Source organism: Chrysemys picta, chromosome 3 (assembly GCF_011386835.1).
Source record: "Chrysemys picta bellii isolate R12L10 chromosome 3, ASM1138683v2, whole genome shotgun sequence".
In the NCBI taxonomy this organism is placed as follows: Eukaryota; Metazoa; Chordata; order Testudines; family Emydidae; genus Chrysemys; species Chrysemys picta.
Genome location: NC_088793.1, coordinates 61,721,004 through 61,740,433, shown reverse-complemented (window position 1 = coordinate 61,740,433; position 19,430 = coordinate 61,721,004). Strand labels below are relative to the sequence as shown.

The 19,430-nt window shown below is 36.3% G+C and overlaps 1 protein-coding gene across 12 annotated transcripts in view; it reads right to left on the bottom strand.

The window, feature by feature from the left end:
• Nucleotides 1-8,172: 8,172 nt before the first annotated feature.
• Nucleotides 8,173-19,430, bottom strand: part of MYO6 (myosin VI) — a 168,041-nt gene continuing 156,783 nt past the window's right edge. For 7 of the 12 annotated variants that reach the window (XM_065588044.1, XM_065588048.1, XM_065588051.1 and 4 more), the window contains 5 exons: nt 18,801-18,904; nt 17,934-18,065; nt 15,798-15,824; nt 13,428-13,646; nt 8,173-11,559 (listed from right to left, as the gene is read on the bottom strand). In XM_065588044.1, the coding sequence (XP_065444116.1) occupies nt 11,360-11,559; nt 13,428-13,646; nt 15,798-15,824; nt 17,934-18,065; nt 18,801-18,904 (682 nt within the window). In that variant the 3' untranslated portion in view covers nt 8,173-11,359. The remainder of the gene's footprint in view (nt 11,560-13,427; nt 13,647-15,797; nt 15,825-17,933; nt 18,066-18,800; nt 18,905-19,430) is intronic. The other 5 variants (XM_065588054.1, XM_065588047.1, XM_065588050.1 and 2 more) reach the window with 1 other exon arrangement.

The following is a 19,430-nucleotide window of genomic DNA, read 5'->3' as shown; positions in this document are numbered from 1 at the left end:
GGAAAAGGTGCTGCAGAGGGAGGAGGCAAAAGGTGCAGAGGACACAAAATTATTTGTGTTAGTATCGAAGTAGCAGCTGTGGAACTATAGTGGGACCTAACAAAGCTAAATGAATGGGCAGTGCAAAAGCTCGGTTTTACCATCTGGAGAATACATATTCATATGGGCTGGGGTTTTCAAAGGATACTACGGAAGTTAGACATCCAAATCTTCTTGACTTTCAGTAGGACTTGCATGCCTAAACACTCTTTGGTCTCTGACAATCCCAGCCCAGATCCTTAAGAAATCATTTTACCAAGGCTTGAAAAAAGACCCAACTCCTTCAAACCGGTGTGTGGTAGATAGAGACGGTAGAAGTAAAGGCTGTTCAGTACACCTTAGCCATAGTCAAAGATAATTCAGAGTTCATAAAAGGGTACGTGAAAATCCAGTATATAGTGCAGAAGTTGAAACAACTCCTTTAGTCTCTACATAAGCTTGAAAATTGCTTTCATATGAAGTCATATGATTACCAAGTGAAAGGTATCTGTGATTCCAAAAGCAAGGATGTGACTGCTCAGAAAAACCCTGCTCGTAACCCAGAAATCAAGTGGTCAAACGAAAGGATTCATGACTATGACGAACCAGGCCCTTATTTTGAAATAAAAGATCCGTGCTCAAGATCAAAAACAAGTTAACCTTGGACAGGGCTAACCAATCTGTAAACCACAGCCTGTGCTAGGGTGATCAGGATCACATGGACTCTGTCCTTTCTCCCTCAAAATATTCCGTAATGGAAGGAAAAAGGGAAAGCTATATGTGAGTCTTGCTCCTCTCTGCAAAGGAAGCATATCTGACACTGAATTTGGGTTCATGCCTGCGCTCAAGCAGACCATTTCATGTTGTAACTTCAGGCAAGCAAGACCAAACCTAGATGACCCCATATGTCAAAAGTCAAACATACAACAGTCCTTAGGAAACTATCCAAAGTTGATCTGATTTTTTGCAACCTAAGCCATCTACTAAGTTGCTTTTCACTCCTGCCAGGTATAGAGCTGAAGAAAACCTCTCTTTCAAAATGCACCATTTCTATGGAAGTATGTAATAGGGGAGATAAAGCTCCTTCCTGAATCTTTAAATAATATATTATCACAGCATTGCCTGTCAGAATCAGTGATGCCTGCCTTCTGATCAGCAGAAGGAGTGTTTGAAGCAGCAGCACATTACTCACAGCTACAAGAGGTTTGTCTGGAGTCTAAGTTTGCTTGACTTTCAAAGCCCAGACATTTTCAGTTGACTGAAATGGACCGCCACAACCCAGATTTGAATATCAATGTCTACCACTGTGAATAGCATCAGAGGTGAGAAAGGCATCCCTTTCCAGGCATTGACTGACACCGTCCACCAATAAATCTAAATATTTGATCTCCTTAAGAAGAAAGGGTCTTATCTGGATTGAGTACAAAGTTCGGTTTGCAAACAAAACTTACGCAACCTTGCAGAAGGCACATTTGCAGCCTTGCAAAAAGTGCAGGAAGTAATCAATTGTAATAGTTTTAGACAAAACCCTATTTCAGACCCTGCCTTTGAGAGCATTTGTAATAGGTTTGCAAGATTCTGTTAAGAACAGGATAATTCTCTCCTGGAGTCCCGAGGCGTCACTATAAATGTCCCATTCAAAGGAGATGGACCCAAAGACCTCAAATAAAATAATTTAGAAGTACTAGAACTGAAGCATATGGGATCCTCCTTAGGTAAATCTGAGGATGATTTCTTGGATTTCAAGTCATTTGGTGCTGGATCTGCCTTATGTGAACACAGGCTCTTCCCACGAAACAGCTGTTTGGGACTGAAGGTCCCGAAGGGCTCCCCCATCATACACGTCTCAATGTATAGTTCCTTTCTCATCTGACCCTGGGGAAAAAACAGCATAACACCCTTCACCCAAGTATTCCAATCACCAGGGATGTTGGTTGGAATTACACAATTTTGAGGAGAAGGAGGAATGCCACAATTTCTTTTCTGCTCCACATCTCATGTATTAGACAAGTGGTCTCAAGAGTAACTGAATTATTGAAATATTCATAGACAATTTTTTTTAAAGTACAAAAGTACAGCAATAGAAATAAGTCTATCTAAGAAAGCCAGATCATCACACAGGTAGGAAGGAGAACTGAGGGACCATTAAGAGACATTTTGGAGAGGGAGGTGGAATGAGAAGGGCTATACCCTTAATTCCAGAATGATAGTTCTGAGGTTTGGAAATTGTTCTGTGAGTTTGTAAGATAAGCTACCTTTACACTGAGACTATATACAGGCAAAGTCATGAAGGAGAATGCTTTATTTCAGCTGCCAGAGCTATTGTATTTATGGATCCATAAATATTTCATATGTGACTACTTCTTCAGAATATTGTATTTCATTCATTGTTTAATGATCAGGAATATACTATTCAAATGAACATACTATTCATGCACCCTTTCACTGAGATTTTATATAAAAACCCCATAAAGCTAAGCACAACAACAACATGACTGCTATAGCATTATCTCTATGCACAACTAAATACCTGCAAGTAGGGGACTACAAAATTCTATTTGAAACAACTTGGAAAATACCCAATATGATTTTAGAGAAACTTTGCCTGCTGATTACAGTGGTGTAGTAAAACATATTCAATTTATTTCAATTTGAGAAAACTTTATTAAAAGACTTCTGTAAACTTTTAAAAACGTTTCTTACAAGAATTTTTTCTTACAGGTATTCAGAAACAAGTTCTGCATTATTCAAGACTGGAGTTCAGGCTAAACTATGTATATGGGCAAATTTGGGGATTACAGAAAGTCTTACAATTTTGTGTTGAAACGGAAGCAGACATCAAGTGAAAGTCACTGTTTTGTTAATGGAAAGCTGCAGCCACTTTGCTCAGTGCAACAGTCTAAAAATTCATCGTGAATAGTGTTAAAATGCATTTATTAAGTGTTCAGTGTTAAAGTATAGTGCTTAAAGATTTTAATTAGTTATTTCAAAGATAAGTGATGCAAGCAGATATCTTGCTGGTGTTACATTCCAGTATGAGAACCCAGTAGAAAAGAACACTTGTATTTGTGCAGTTCCAACCTGCTATTATAAATAGACGTGGAAACATTAGATTTTTATCAGTAAACATCAGTAAACATCAATTTCACTGTACACACAGAGAAAATATTTCCATCAATAATAATCAACATTTACAGACAGGTAATATACAAAAATGCTGCTTGAGAACTTAGCATTTAAGTATATTTACTTTTTATGAGAGCTGTCAAGCGATTAAAAAAAATTAATCGCAATTAATCGCACTGTTAAACAATAATAGAATACCATTTACTTAAATATTTTTGGATGTTTTCTACATTTTTCAAATATACTGATTTCAATTACAACACAGAATACAAAGTGTATAGTGCTCACTTTATTTTTGATTACAAATATTTGCACTGTAAAAAACAGAATAGTATTTTTCAATTCACCTAATACAAGTACTGTAGTGCAATCTCTTTATCATGAAAGTTGATCTTAAAAATGTAGAATTATGTACAAAAAATAATTGCATTCAAAAATAAAACAATGTAAAACTTTAGAGCCTACAAGTCCATTCAGTCCTATTTCTTGTTCAGCCAATCATTCAAACAAGTTTGTTTACATTTGCAAGAGATAAAGCTGCCCGCTTCTTGTTCACAATGTCACCTGAAAGTGAGAACAGGCGTTCTCATGGCACTGTTGTAGCCAGTGTCATGAATTATTTACATGCCAGATGCGCTAAAGGTTCATATGTCTCTTCATGCTTCATCCACCATTCCAGAGGACATGCATCCATGCTGATGACAGGTTCTGCTCAATAACAATCCAAAGCAATGTGGACCGATGCATGTTCATTTTTATCGTCTGAGTCAGATGCCACCAGCAGAAGGTTGATTTTCTTTTTTGGGGGTTCCGGTTCTGTAGGTTCTGCATTGGAGTGTTGCACTTTTAAGATTTCTGAGGCTCCACACCTCATCCCTCTCAGATTTTAGACAGCACTTCAGATTCTTAAACCTTGGGTCGAGTTCTGTAGCTATCTTTAGAAATCTCACATTGGTACCTTCTTTGTATTTTGTCAGATCTGCAGTGAAAGTGTTCTAAAACAAACATGTGCTGAGTCATCATTCGAGACTACTATAACATGAAATATATGGCAGAATGTGGGTAAAACAGAGCCAGAGACATACGATTCTCCCCCAAAGAGTTCAGTCACATATTTAATTAATGCATTATTTTTTTAACGAGCGTCATCAGCATGGAAGCATGTCCTCTGGAATGGTGGCCAAAGCATGAATGGGCATAGGAATGTTTAGCATATCTAGCATGTAAATACCTTGCAATGCCAGCTACAAAAGACCCATGTGAATGCCTATTCTCACTTTCTGGTGACATTGTAAATAAGAAGTGGACAGCAGTATCTCCTGTAAATATAAACAAATTTGTTTGTCTTAGCGATTGGCTGAACAAGAAGTAGGATTGAGTGGACTTGTAGGCGCTAAAGTTTTGCACTGTTTTGTTTTTGAGTGCAATTATGTAACAAAAAAATTCTACATTTGTAAGTTGCATTTTCATGATAAAGAGATTGCACTACAGTACTTGCAGAACAGTACTCACTATGAGGTGAACTCAACAATGCAATTTCATTTATCATTTTTACAGTGCAAATATTGTAATAAAAATAATATAAAGTGAGCACTGTACATATAAATATATTTGAAAATGTACAAAAACATCCAAAATATTTATTAAAATTCAATTGGTATTCTGTTTAACTGTGTGATTAAAACTGAGATTAATCATGATTAATTTTTTTATTTAATTGTGAGAGTTAACTGCGATTAATCGACAGCCCTGCTTTTTATATTTTGACATGCAATGTTGACAATTTGCATTTTAACAGTTAAAGCTTTAATTTGTTAATCTCAACATCTACTGTCATTAAATAATTATTGTCTGACCCCAACCCCCAATAACACTTTACATATTTAATTGTTTAATTCATGGTGAAATGGTCTCTCACTCAGATTTCACACTTTTGGATGGAGCAAAATGATTGCAGTTTTCCTGAAAGTAGGCTTTCCAGGCATAAAGAAATATTCTGTAAATTTTACAATGTACATAAGAGATGTGTTTATGATTACTGTATGGTAGCAAATAGAGTGTGTGTGTGTGTGTGTATGTATATATATATATATGCACATACATACCCACACAAATAATATCTATTCAGCATACACACAAATCTCTCCTAATGGTTACCATTAAGTTTCTGCAGAAGGCATCTCTACAAGCAATGGGCAGCCATACACTTATCACCCATCTGTGCTAAATTGTTTCATAATCCAGATTCAAATATTGATGTTACTTGTCCTATTCATGAGTCTGTCTATGCTGCATCATTGTTTACCATTTATTGTACAACAAAAACTGTAATTAAAACTTACAAGTGCGGTTCTACTCAGTACAGTGTACTACAGCAACATGGTACCTGTTTATTGAAATCTGAATCTTGTGTGTATTCAGAATATTATCTGCTATTTTAGTGACAAAAATTAAGAGTTTACTTTTTAACTGTTAGTGCTGGAGAGCCAGCAGAGGAAAGAGTGAGGAGCTTTATTCTGTGTTATCTTGTGCAGTGTCAACAGAGTAGATGACAAAGTTCCACTTAGTTACATCTGTGCAAACCATAATTTGCCATGCAGAATCTGTGTTACTGGTGCTCATGTGCAAGGTAAAAGAACCCATTTTAAATCCCAGGTTGAATTTGCAGGGCTGACATAACATCTTTATGACTTATAAACTGAGTATTTTGAGTAGGAAATCATTGAGACAATAAACAGGGAACCCATGATGCTATTTTACCAAGTCACATCTCAGAGTAGAACCTCATTTAAAATATTTTTCAGTGGGCACTGAAAGATATCTTCCAACAAATGTTAGCTGTAACTGCTGATCATATCACTTAAGAATGGAAAAAACAGACTATTTTGTGCAATGTATTTAGTATATTTCAATTCACATCAACTCTTCGTTAGTCAGGCAATAAAGAAGACATTCTTAAATGTGTATTTGAATAATGAAATGATTGCTCATGACTATTTATCACTATCAAATATTAATTACCAAATACACTTGCTGGATGTAAACCTTTTGTATTTCAATAAAATATAATAAAACTGTTTACCTGACAATTGTGTAGGAGATTCAATCAGTATTTAATCTTATTATCATAATTATATCCTAATTTGATGTTTGGGTCTTAAATTAATTTGGAAATAAAACTGATAAAAACTGTATGTCAGGCAAGTAGAATCTAGAGTTGAAATAGGGTAGCCATTTAAATCCAAAGGGATGCTTAACATCACTTCACCCTTGTCCCAGACATGCGGGAAGAAAGACAGTTTGCAAGGAATGTGGTTTAATTAGGCCGCAACTTTAATAACTTGTCTCATTGCTGGCTAGTTCCTAGGTAATTTGTACAGTGCAGATCATGATTCCTTCCTTAATCGCTCTCATCTGATGCCATCAGCTCCCCACTCTTCCACAGCTGGTCCCAGCCCATTGTTGGGACCGCTTCTCCAATCCTTTGTACCAGAGTGAAGAGGCTGGACAAAGGGTGTTTTTGCTGTGCCAGATATCAGGAGCCCAAATCCCATTTCCCAGCTGCTTTAGGAAATGCCTTTCTCTAAATCCACTTCCAGCTTATCCCCTGTGGAACAATTCCTTGCATTGGACACATGCCACAAGGAGGCACCAGTCACTTTACTTGGTTGCCTCACACCAGCCCCAGCTGGGTTCCCAGATAGTTAACAATTTCCTCTGTAACAGCCAACAATATATCTGCTCCCTGCTCAGGAAGGTGTACCTCATTGTCCCTGAATAATAAGGTACCAAATACAATAGTTTTGGGTGGGTAATTATGGATCTTCTCCATTCCTGATGAGACATACACCTTCTGGCCTTGTCAACCCAGCATTTCAGATCAGTCAGCATCACCCCCTGAATCTGGATTTTCCCTAAATATCTCTGTGCCCTGATGATCACATCACCCGCTTACAAAATCCCTACTCAACTAATGAACTATAATCATTTCAGGTGTCTGTTTCCGGACTGCCAAAGAATGTAAAACAGACATCAGCTGGTCCCACAGCACATCCCTTCTGCAACGACAACTCAGATTCACCTTGCCTCGCCACTGAGGCCAAGCTATGGACCTCCAGGGGAACCGACTGCCTCCCTATGGTCCCAACACACAGGGCCGGCTCCAGCATTTCTGCCGCCCCAAGCAAAAAAAAAAAAAAAAAAATCTGCGACCGCGATCGGCGGCAGCAATTGGAGAAAAAAGAAAAAAAAAGCCGCCTCTCCGTTGGCCGCCCCAAGCACCTGCTTGTTAAGCTAGTGCCTGGATCCGGCCCTGCCAACACATAATTTTGTGCCCACAGATGCAAACATCAAGTCTCATGACCTGCCCTGCTCCATGTCTCCTGCCAACTCAGAGCTTCAGCCCAGCAATGAACTTCCAGGGGGAAACAACCATCCACCTTTGAGCCAAATGCATAATATTGTGTCCGCACATCCAGTCACCAACTCCTGTGATGCGTTCACATGATTCTGAAGGAAGGGACAAACAGGGAGAGTTTAGCACATATAAACCACTGAACTATTTTCCTCTACAAGGGCCTCCAAACCCTTCTATGCATTTGGATGCTGCCATTGACAGGCATAACATGTTGGGCTCTTATTCCAAACTACACTCTGGATGTAACCAGCCCAATGCTGAATGAATGGGATCCCAATTCACCAGCAAAAATCTCAACATTATGCGCTCATTGACATCACCATAAAATGAAATTTCCTCTTCTGAGGTAACTTCCTTTCCCATGAAGAAAGAGTGGTCTGAACACTAAGCCTGTCTGTATTGCTTGGACTGGGCAACTCTGCTAGTACTATAACTCACCTGGCCATCCCTTAAATGATTTTCTGACACTCAAGTGACCTTAACAACTCATCTACAATATTTCTTTTACTTCAGAAAGGCCTTTCTGCCTTTTTTATATTTTTCTAAACATGGTCAACTTTTCCCACTTAAACTGCAAGTATTGGGTTAAAAGAAAGGAGATACCAGATAGATTTCAACATGGGATGCATTTATTTTGTGTAATTTTCAGTACATCATTAAGAGATCAGTTTAGGGAAACTACTTGAAAAATATTTTTAAACAAAAACAAAAAAGAGGATGCAAGTGCAAAAAGAAACATAGAATCTCATCAATGGAAAGAAAAGGTAGATCCATATTCTTGGGTCATGTGATCAGGAATACAGTCTGGTATGTGTGTTTATTTCTTTTTATTTACTAACATGCTACATGTGAAAAGTCCCAGCTACTCTGGATATCAGGTTTGGTTTGGTTTGAAATCATTCAAACACACAGAACAAGAGACAATGTTTTCTATTCATTTTCCTGTTGACGTGTCAGGTCGGAGCAGTTCAAATTGCTCCTTACTGCTAGATATCAGGAGCAGCATTAGCCAACACTGTATTCTCCATATGGCAACTCCTTATCACCAATGCGATAACCAAGTGTCTAATCTAGCAATCAGCTAGTGCAGAGGACTAGCAAGCAGTCGATTGTGGTCTCAACCGCAAACTTGATTCTGATTTGAGAATGACTTCTGCTGTACTAACAGGCTCAGCCACGCAGCCACTTCCAGCAGAGACCTTTACTGGAATGCGTACTACCCTGTCAAAACTGGGAAATTCTAAACTTTAGAAATTTTTCTCAAATTAAGACAAGAGCAAGTATCAAGAGCAATAGGAAGATGTGGGAAATGTGTCATATGACAACATCCAGCCACCAGTTCCATTTTGACTAAAGTAAGAAAGATTTCTTGGTTATCCCAGACCCATTGCCATGATATCTGAGTGACTTACAAATATACTCTGACATAAGAACCTTGAACATGCCATACAGTATAATAAAGGCTAGTTTCCTCCCGATGTATAACCATAGTTACTATTGAGGGAAGTTATGGGTATGCATCAAGAGAACACTTTTAAATGTGTTAATATCAGGAATAAATCAATACACTGTATTTTTTAAAACTCTTTATAATGTACCAATAAGATCATGAGACTACACATAACTAGGCAATAACTAAAATTCAGATAGACAAAGAAGAGGGCGAGCATCTGAGCTCCAAGACAGTTCAACACTTCCTTAAATGTGTCTATTAAATGCCAGAATCTCTTATAATGTTTAGGATTTCCAAGAATCTGGTGACTGGAGGCTATGAGATTCTGGTCCTAATTCAGCAATGTACTGAAACAAGTGCCTAGCTTCAACCACACAAGTAGTACCATTGAACTCATGTAGTTGAATATATGCATGTGATTGAATAACTTGCTGAATTGGGGCCTTATGCATGCATCTTTCATACTGCAGTCAATAATTACAGCTTAAGTGAAGTGTTGGGTGTGGGAAGAGAAAGGGCATTTTGAGAGCCTGACCAATGCCACCACATGACCTAAGAGCGATGCGATACTTACCTTGAAAGAAAACACACAGAGACATATTCAATGTTCAGTTCAGAGACACTGTCAATCACTTGTGTAGTGGATTCATAAATAAATAACTAGTTCTTTACTAAAAGATTTTCACACTTATTACAACATGGAGTGTATTTCTGATAACAGACTGACTGGCACACAAACAATCTCTACTCTGACAGTTAGGAAGTTTTCTCATCACTTTTTTCTTACTGCACTATTGAACTGTACCTTTTCTTAAGTTCACAATGAAGGGAATTTAGAAACTAAAGTTTTCAAAAAAGATTTCAACCTTAGGATCCAGAGAGGAAATCAGTTTATCTATATAGATAAATAAACTGAAGTCTGTAAGCTTTATTCTTCACTACCAGAAAAGAGAATATTTTGCTTTCAAATGATGCCTATTTCATTTTAATTAGAAGGCATCAAACTACATCTCTATTTTTCAAATGTCTAGCACTGAGATATAAATATCAAGTTTTAATCTGCTGATATATGGCCAGCATTAGGAACACCCGGATAAATAAATAAAAGGCAGTTTTCATGGTGTGAAATGATAATTCCTATACACAAGCATTTTAATTGCAAAGCAAGGGCACTATTACATAAAGCTAGAAACCCTGAAGGGAGATTAAGTACAAAGAAATCAGAGTGATTGAAGGAAAAAGTTTATTACTGGAGACCAAAAAATGTAGCCATTTGAAGTAGCATACTGTAATTAGACACTCCAGTGATGTGTTGCTGGTCAAGACTCTGATGCCATCTAACAGAAGTAACAATGTGTGTGCATGGATTAAAGTAAAAAGGATCTCTGAAATTCAGTCCTCTGTATTCTAATAAGCTATGCTACTATTTAAAAAAAGGAAAAAAAATATTTCCCTTATGCTTTCCTTTACTCTTAAATGTATCTAAAGAAATATCTTAGACAATTTTTGCATCATATATTTAAATTACACTACCTGGGTAATTTAACTATCGAAGGACTCCTAACAAAGTTTTGTCAGAAAAATATAATTGGTGTTTGCAAGAAATCTGCATTAAAAAAAAAATCCTAAAGAAAAAAACCCGCAAGCCTAAATGTACAACCTTTGAGTCCCTCCATTATTACACAATACTTCAAATACCTGTGTGCTCATCTCAAAACATATAGAAGAACAATGTCAGTTAAACTATGAAACAAGGTAAGAAATTAAAGATTTCCCATAAGTTTCTGAAAAAGTCAGTACATACAGATGTTGAGCAGCTTTCAGATCAGGACATAAAATGTCTTTGATCATATAGAAGTACTGTGCACTCCAACTTCTCTGGAGAAGAAGTTAAAGCTAAGGCCTCACAATTCCAGTTATAAGATACATTGTACCCTCTTCACTAGACCATCCTTGAAAGGTTACTATTGTGCATGTTCTGAAGAGGATTTTATAAAAAGGAAGTTGTAATGGAGTTTATCCTAGTATGTACCCTAAGTACAATAGTGTTATTTTACAGTGTTAGCATAACAACAGAAGCTTTTGAGAAGGATGCAGCATATAAAGAAAATGCAACAAACATATTTGACTGAAACTTCTGCAGGGTCCATAGAATTAGTGAGTTCACTACACAAATTAAACATCAAAAATACAAATTAAACTCCCATGATTAATAAAATCTGTTCACTTTAAATTAAACATCTCTAACACAATTACAGACTGTTTAAATCCTCTGTTGCATAGAGGAACTCTTCCCTTTATATCATGGTAAGAGTTCTCAACTCTAATATCAATGTGCAAAGTGACTATTTTAATAGGCTTTGCAACATAGCTGTTGCATATGTAGGGCGAGCTTGTCTACTCTTAATTGCATTTTGAAGATATTGGATGCCTCCACAGCGCTCCCAAATCTCTTCAAACTGTCTCGGCAAAATTTCAGCACCACGCTTTCGAGTTAAGCCAGTCTCTTCAAGATTTAGTTCACACATCTCCATATCATCCTTCCCTGAAATGGTTAAAGCAAAATTGGTTTTATAAAACCATTTACATGGTTCAAGATCCCATTAACAAAATTTACACATCTGCTTTGTTTCTTCCCCCCCCCCCACTAAAATGCGTACAATTCTTTTAAGAGATACAATGTTTTACTGTAGTTTACAAACAAACATTAGTGATATGAGACCAGTTTGATAGTCCAAGAGACTGAAGTTCTCCTACCCATTAAATAAGTATAGCCTATACTGCAGCTGTCCATGCTAATACTGCATGTTTTAACTGACTTGCTAATGTGCTTCAAAAGTGAATAGACTACAATACCTGCAAGGGTCTTTTCTGCTGAGATCACTGACAAGGATGGGTTTTGAGATGTGGGCACCCTGTCCACTAGGAAATTACGAATCAGTTTGTTTCACATAAGCCACTGAATTATCATTATTAAACTTGTTCATATCTGAACAAGTGACCCAGAAGTTAAAGGTGTTGTGTAACACTGCCAAAAGCTGAATCAGCCAGTCTCCCAGACTAAACATTTAAAATGACATTTGTCAACTGGTATTACCTATATGTACATTAAATCCAAATACATGGAGAATGCAGTTAACCAACTAATTTTTTTTTAACTGTGCCAGGAGGTACATTAAACAGTGTACCCATAGGAAACAACATAATTGTGTGTGTGTGTCTCTCTCTCTCTCTCACACACACACACACCCCTTATACATGAAAGAGGCACCAGATAGATAATTCTATAATTATTAAAAATACTATTATTTCTAATTAGCATAGAGAGAACAAACTTCGCTGCTTGGAAACGCACCCTGACCATAAGACAACGCACAAGTAACCTGGGAATGCTCTTCACTAGGGCCTTGTCTACACTACTGGGGCAAGTGGACCTAAGTTACGCTTAGTTTAGGTCGACTTACTGCGGTGTCTACACCGCATTGCGTTGACGGGAGATGCTCTTGCATCAACTTACCTTACTCTTCTCATTCTGGTGGAGTGCTGGAGTTGACCAGAGAGCATTCTGTGGTCAATTAAGACCCACTAAATCGACCCCCGCTGAATCAATTGCAGCAGCTCGATCCCCGGTAAGGAATATTTCAACACAAAGAGAGGAAGGGTCTAACTGATTGTTTTATTTGGGGTCAGGAAATAATTTTCTCCTTGGTGAGATTTGCAGAGACCCCAAGGGGTTTTCACCTTCCCCTGCAGCATGGATCGCTTGCAGGTTTACATGGTGTAAATTGTGAATTGTCTGTAACTTGAAGTCTTTAAATCATGATCTCAGGACTACAACAACTCAGCCTAAGGTTAGGGATCTATTACAGGAGTAGGGGGTGAGGTTCTGTAGCCTGCAATGTACAGAAAGTCAGACTAGAAGATCGTGATGGTCCCTTCTGACCTTAAAATCTGTGAGCCGATAAAAGTAGCCACTGGGGCATGAACAGGGCAGCAGACTGAGGCAGGCGGTGAGAGGTGACAGAAGGCGTCTCCCACAAGTCCAGGAAACATTTATAAACACATTGTTAAATACAGAAGTATTCAAAATTGTAGATAAATGGGTTTATGCCCTAATTTCTGACTTTTTAAAATTATCCTACTATTATAAACTATTTTTCATAATGGAATGATATATTGCTTAAATCTCTCCCCACCCCCAACTGCTTTCACTACTACCTAAAATAAAATAAATAAAGCAGTGACCATGCATTATTTCAGATCACTTTATGTCAATCTTTAGTTCTGATGTTGTTTTGGTCCAGAGGTTATCGGAATCTGTAAAAAGCCTTTTACAGCTACAGTATAAACATGAGCACGGAATATTTTCTATACTTGAGTTTTTCTTTCCAAAAGTTGAGAAAATATACCAACCCGCTACAAGCAGAATAGGTGGCTTGTCAGGATGAAGTTCCATTTGTCGAGCAATCCAAGGCCCATCAAAATGTGCATACCACCAACCTTTCTTCTTGTTCTGAGGATCTTTATACTGGTCCGCTGGGCGAATGAAGGGAATACGGAAGTAACGCTGTTGTCTGTTTATTTCAATCTCCTGTTGCCTGGCAGGCAACTGAGCTGTTGGGTTCTGTTGAGCTGTTTACAAAAAACAAAGTTACAACTGCAGATAAAACAGCAAAAGCAGCCCTAAATGCCTTCTTTTTCACGTGCAAAAATCTGAAATTTCATCAAATAAATACATAAATACATAAATAAATAAATAAAATCAGTGCTAGAAAGCAGATTAGCTAAAACCACACAACTCAAAATTTACCCTCCTGCATTTTCACAGTTAGCACTCTTGCAAGGATAGTGACTTGGAAAGAGCTAGTGTTGGCCTACTTGGTAATTTTCAGCACTATGCTGTCTGGCCTTGAGCACGTCTAGACAATGGGGTGGCTAAAAAGCCACTATGGTTTACAGTAATATTGAAGATATACTATTTTTTATCCAACCCTTTACAAACATAAAAACAAAGTATTAAGCAGCAACTAGGGATAGACTGTCTATATTACAGTCTATCCCTTCACAAAATCAAGTCATACCACAGAGAAGCAATTTTAGGTATAAAAGGCTAATGTAACATTGTAATATCTAAAGAACGATGTTATTTTGATAACCAACAGAAAAATCTTGTAATACCATTAAAGACGTCTAATGTGTTAACAGAAATGCTATTACTGTCCTTTTATTACAAAACACTCACCAAAAATTGCTTTCTGAAATGTGCATTGAACTTACAAATTAGGATTACTTTCTGAGACTCTCAGGGCTTGTCTCCACTTACCGGGGGGATCGACATGCAGTAAGTTGACTCCAGCTAGGTTATTCATGTAGCTGGAGTTGCATAACTTAGGTCGACTTAGTCCCGTAGTGTAGACCTGCCCTCAGAAAGTATTTACTGTATGTCATTAAAATCAGCTCAGTTGAAAAAAATTTCCATGAGACAAGCATATTTTTAGCCAACTTGTTTCTTTTTTAAGAAGTTCTGAAAGCAAGGCCAATGTGATCTTCTAAACAGCAACTTTAATATTAATCTATATTAGTCACCTATAAAGTAGCAAATCTATACTGGACCTTTAATAAAATTAAAACATGGCAGTCACATTTAATGTATATATTTTTGCAGTTTCATAAACAAGACATTAGTAAACAAAATAGCAAGCCCCACTTGCTATCTCTTCCATTTGTACAGAACTAGAATGGTTCATTAAAGTGTAGAAAGCAACATCTGAAAAAAGGCCTGAAATGTAAATGTTAGTGCCTGAAAATTATACAGAAAACAAGAATTTTTCATGTCCACATAAGGAAAACAAGAAAAGCTTTTCTACAGAACAGATTTTTAGTAATGTTTATTACATACGAGTTAGTTATCTGTGGACGCCACTTTTATACACTAGCATTGATAAAACATGTTCTATATGAAAGAATAAAATTCTGAATTTATTTATATTAAACTGCATAGAACTTCATGAATCTTTTTGAATTGCCTAAATGTGCATCACGTCACACTGAAGACATACTACTATAAAACACATCTCTGCATTACAACAGCAATCAGTAGGTCTTGTTTCTATCCTTGTGCACATTTACAACCAACAGTAAATCTAAAGGCTAGAAATTCTGAGCAGTCAGCTTAGCCTTCACTTTTCAATGCTAGATATTTTGACACATACAGAAATACTTCATTTAAAAAAAAGCAGCCAGCATCCTAACGTTAGTTTTTGTTCTAAGAGAACAGCTGCTATATTAAGTTGATTGCAGAGTTTTGCTACAATAGAAAAACGTGTACAAATACTGTATAATAAAAAGGGTAGAATTAAAATAATAGCATAGCATTTCTTGAAATAAAAAAAATGAGATTAACCTACATCAATAAAGTGTTTTTCCCAACATGTAGGATCTAATTATGAAAAGAAATTCCAAAAATATACAACCATTAGAGAAACCAAGTGGGTGAGATAAAATCTTTAATTGGACCAACGTCTGTTGGTGAGAGAGAGAAGCTTTCAAGCAACACAGTGCTCTGGTAATTTAATACATATAGCCATTAGGTGTCCACATGTTGAGTTAATGTTTTTTGTGGTTGTTTTTGTGTTAAGTAGAAAATAGTGAATTATTATTTTTGATTGGTATACTTCGATTCTACATAAAAGATAGCAAAACGCTGTTCAACTGAAGTTAGTATAGAGCTTATAAATGGTTCCTATTTGTTAAAGTTATCTTAAATAACCATCTCCCACTTACTTGAGTTGTTGAAAAATGGTGCAAAATCTGTAAACAAATATTCCATATTGAAGGAAACATAACAATGTTGATGCTGTTAAAGTTAAACTTTACGAAATACTGAAAATGCATCACCAAACCAGATGACAAATGGAGATTCCACTTGTAATGGAAAAGTGGGCGTTGAAGCAATTATCTGCATTTCTGTGCTATTTATTGACAAGAAGAAAATGTTTTCTTTTATTAAGTTTCACAAATCTATGGTTGCTTATAGTCTAACTGGGATATAAATTTGAAATTGATATTTCAGTGACATAGTTCCAGTCACAAAAAACAAACGAACAAAAAACAAAACAGTGGTACAGGTGTACTCAGCACAGATTGCAAGGATAAACCTTTGTTAGTTATTTCATGTGATACCTTTAATAAACTTTTGACATTTTGACATGGAAAGAAAAAGGATTCCTAGATATTAACAGAACTGTGGCAAATTGAAGAAAGAGAGATGCAACTCAATTTTTTTTGGCACTATAAAACCCACTAATTCTAATCCCTTCTCTGAACCAGTGCTAACTTAACATGTTCCATTTCTCATGAACACTGACATCTAATTACTGGACAGTTTGCATAAAACTACAAATATACTGGGTGAGTGGATAAAAACGGAAATATGTCATTTGAATCATGTATTCAGTGACATCTAAAAGAGTTATAGCACAAGCACCCAAGAAATCAGGTAAGTGATTATTCTCTATATTGAAGGTTAGTTATAATAAATGGAATTGAAATGTTCATTTAGTGTAATTACTCACAATAAGAAGAATTTATTGTGACTCTAATATGAATTTCTAAAGGTCAGTATTATGATATTACTACATTTCTCTATCAACAGCAATGATCCCAACTTTTAACAACAAAATATAATGCCATATTTTAAGAAAATGAAGGAAAAAACTATAATGAAAAACTAGAGTTGCTATAAATTTGATTGCTATGTGGTTTATTCATTCAAATACAATACAAATGTGGGAGACCCATAAAAGAGTTGCACACACACATCCAAAGGTAGATTTGTGCTCTTTATGGCACATTATTCCCATTAACACCAAATAGTGTTATATGCAATTTATTAAAATACACCTTTATCTTCCATCTAATCTCTTAAAAAGCAAACACATTCATTCTCATTAGTGCAGTATTTGAAATTTCACATAGTGAACACCATTTCTGAGACCAGCAGGATGAGAGTCACATACTGAAACACAGACTGTAAATCAACTATCATCCCATTTTCACACATTTTTAATATTAAAGTTTATTAAACAGAAGTTAAACTGTAAAAAAGTTAAGATGTTAGTTAAAATGAACCAGCAGGGAACACAAGCTGTTGATGGATAAACAAAGGTTAAAAAAATCTTGTCTTCAATATATTTTTATGTCATGCTCATTCTGAAAACAATCATACCATGGAGCAGCCACCAGCTAAAATTGTCTGCTTTTTTATTAGTATTGCAGCAAGCCAATTATTATTATTATTATTATTTTACAGACACTGTTGGTTCAGGTACAGCAGGTTGACTCTGAGGATAATTAGAATCTCTGATTTGGTCTATCTTTGATAATATCTACCACACAGAATTACATCAAACAGCAGAATTCAGAGAGAGGGTTCTCTTCTAACAATAATCTGATTCCTAAATAATCTAAACTTTTTTTGTGTGTGTTATAGGATGTAGCTGAAGTAGCCTCTAGTAAGGTTTTATGAAGAGTGATCTTCATCAGCTAAGCCTGAAGTATCTTTCTGCCCAGTGGTTAACTTCTAACAAACTGCCAGCACACAAAATACCAAATCTAAAACTATTTCTAATTTATAGCAAATGTGAATTAGTAAATATGATTGTTTAGAAAATAATTATTTTAATTAACATAAATTATACTGGATCTTATGAGTAACACTGTATTTTAACTGCAAACTATTGATCTTAAAATCTGTTTAACGGAGTATTTTACCTACTTTTATACAAACATATTTAAACAAAATAATCCTTTTCTTCAACATAACAGAGCAAAATATTTTTAAAACAATCTGCTTGTTTATTCTAGAAACATTTCACTTGAAAATTTTCCCCTATTAAAAAAAAAATTAACTTTTCTCACCATAGTCAGTGACTGATTTTGGAGCACGCTGTTCTGTTTCTGTATTACGTTTCTTATTCTTGGATTTCCACGCATGATATACTTTTAGTCGTCTGTGAAACTCTTCTCTGCAAGCTGCCAGTAGTTCAATATCTGTCTCAAAAACGGCAGGGAAGGAAAGAGTGCGAAAAATCAGAAGAGAAACCTATTTATAAAACATGTTTATATATATTTGTTACATAATTTTAGAACAAGTTATAACATCACTGTATTCCTTACAATGCAAGTAAATTGAAAGCTTGTAACAAGTGAGAGACGATTCTAAACTGAGCAAAGCAGGCAGATAGGTGCTATGAAGGCTTATTATAGAAATGGCAGGTGACTGGCTTCACATCACACTTGAAGGTGGATCCAAATGCTGGTGAGACCCTCTTCACTGTCCCTCGCTCACATATTCTTCTCCTTACTACAGTCCCGGGACAAGATCACCACCTATGCTCTGTCCCCTTTGTGATGTGTAAAAAAGCCCAGTGGCATAAAGGGAACCTCAAAAACCCATATTCAGCCCTAGAGGATTCCTAGTTCCATTTCACTGAAATATAAATTATTTTTAAACAAGGTCATTAAGAATTTATAGCAAGTTACTCCTGACTGAAGTGTATTAATTTCACAGATACAACTATGAGTATAACAGGTAACATAATAGGATCGGTTTCCTCAATGGGAAATGGTATATTTGCTCTCTCCTTTGGAGAAAAGTCATTCAACTTAGTTTTTCATCTGAGACTAAATTAGTGAGTTCAAAATGCTGTCCTGGTGAAAGAGGCAATAGATTTATTGTACTATTGGAACACAATCCCCATCAGTCCCAAGCAAACACAAACTCACCACAGGAAGTATTGATTGTGTCACGAAGTTCTGCATATTTCCACTTACTAAGATCATGCTTCTTAGTGCCAGCCGCAGCTTTTGTGGCTTGAACTGCAGGGCCCCTACGGTTATAACAAACAATAATAATGTTCAAGGTACAGAAAGGAAAGGAGAGTGAGAAGAAATATTAGTGACAACAGGACAAGCAGATTGCACAATCATCTCTGTGCAATACACATTGCATTGAAAAACATTATATGTTCTAAGAGCTGAATGCAAAAAAGGTAAGATAAAATTCACCTCATAACTTTCAGCAGCATAATATATCTTTATTGTAACATATTGGCATTATTAAGTAGAATATAGATCCAAAATCTGACTTACCTCAAATATATTTTGTACGTACTTTGTATTCTAAATGTTCAATTTGCTCATTGCAAAGAGATTAAAACAAACTAGAAGTTAATATACAAGTGTGGCTTGCTGAAAACAAGGCTGTGTGTATTCCTTTTTGCAGCACCCTTTAAATATAAACTGTTCCCAGAACTACGTATAGTCCTGAGGACATCAATAATAGTGATGCAGAATAAAGGCAGTAAACAACAGCAGCAAAGTAAATTTTATGTTCCACTAGCAAAACAAGGGTAG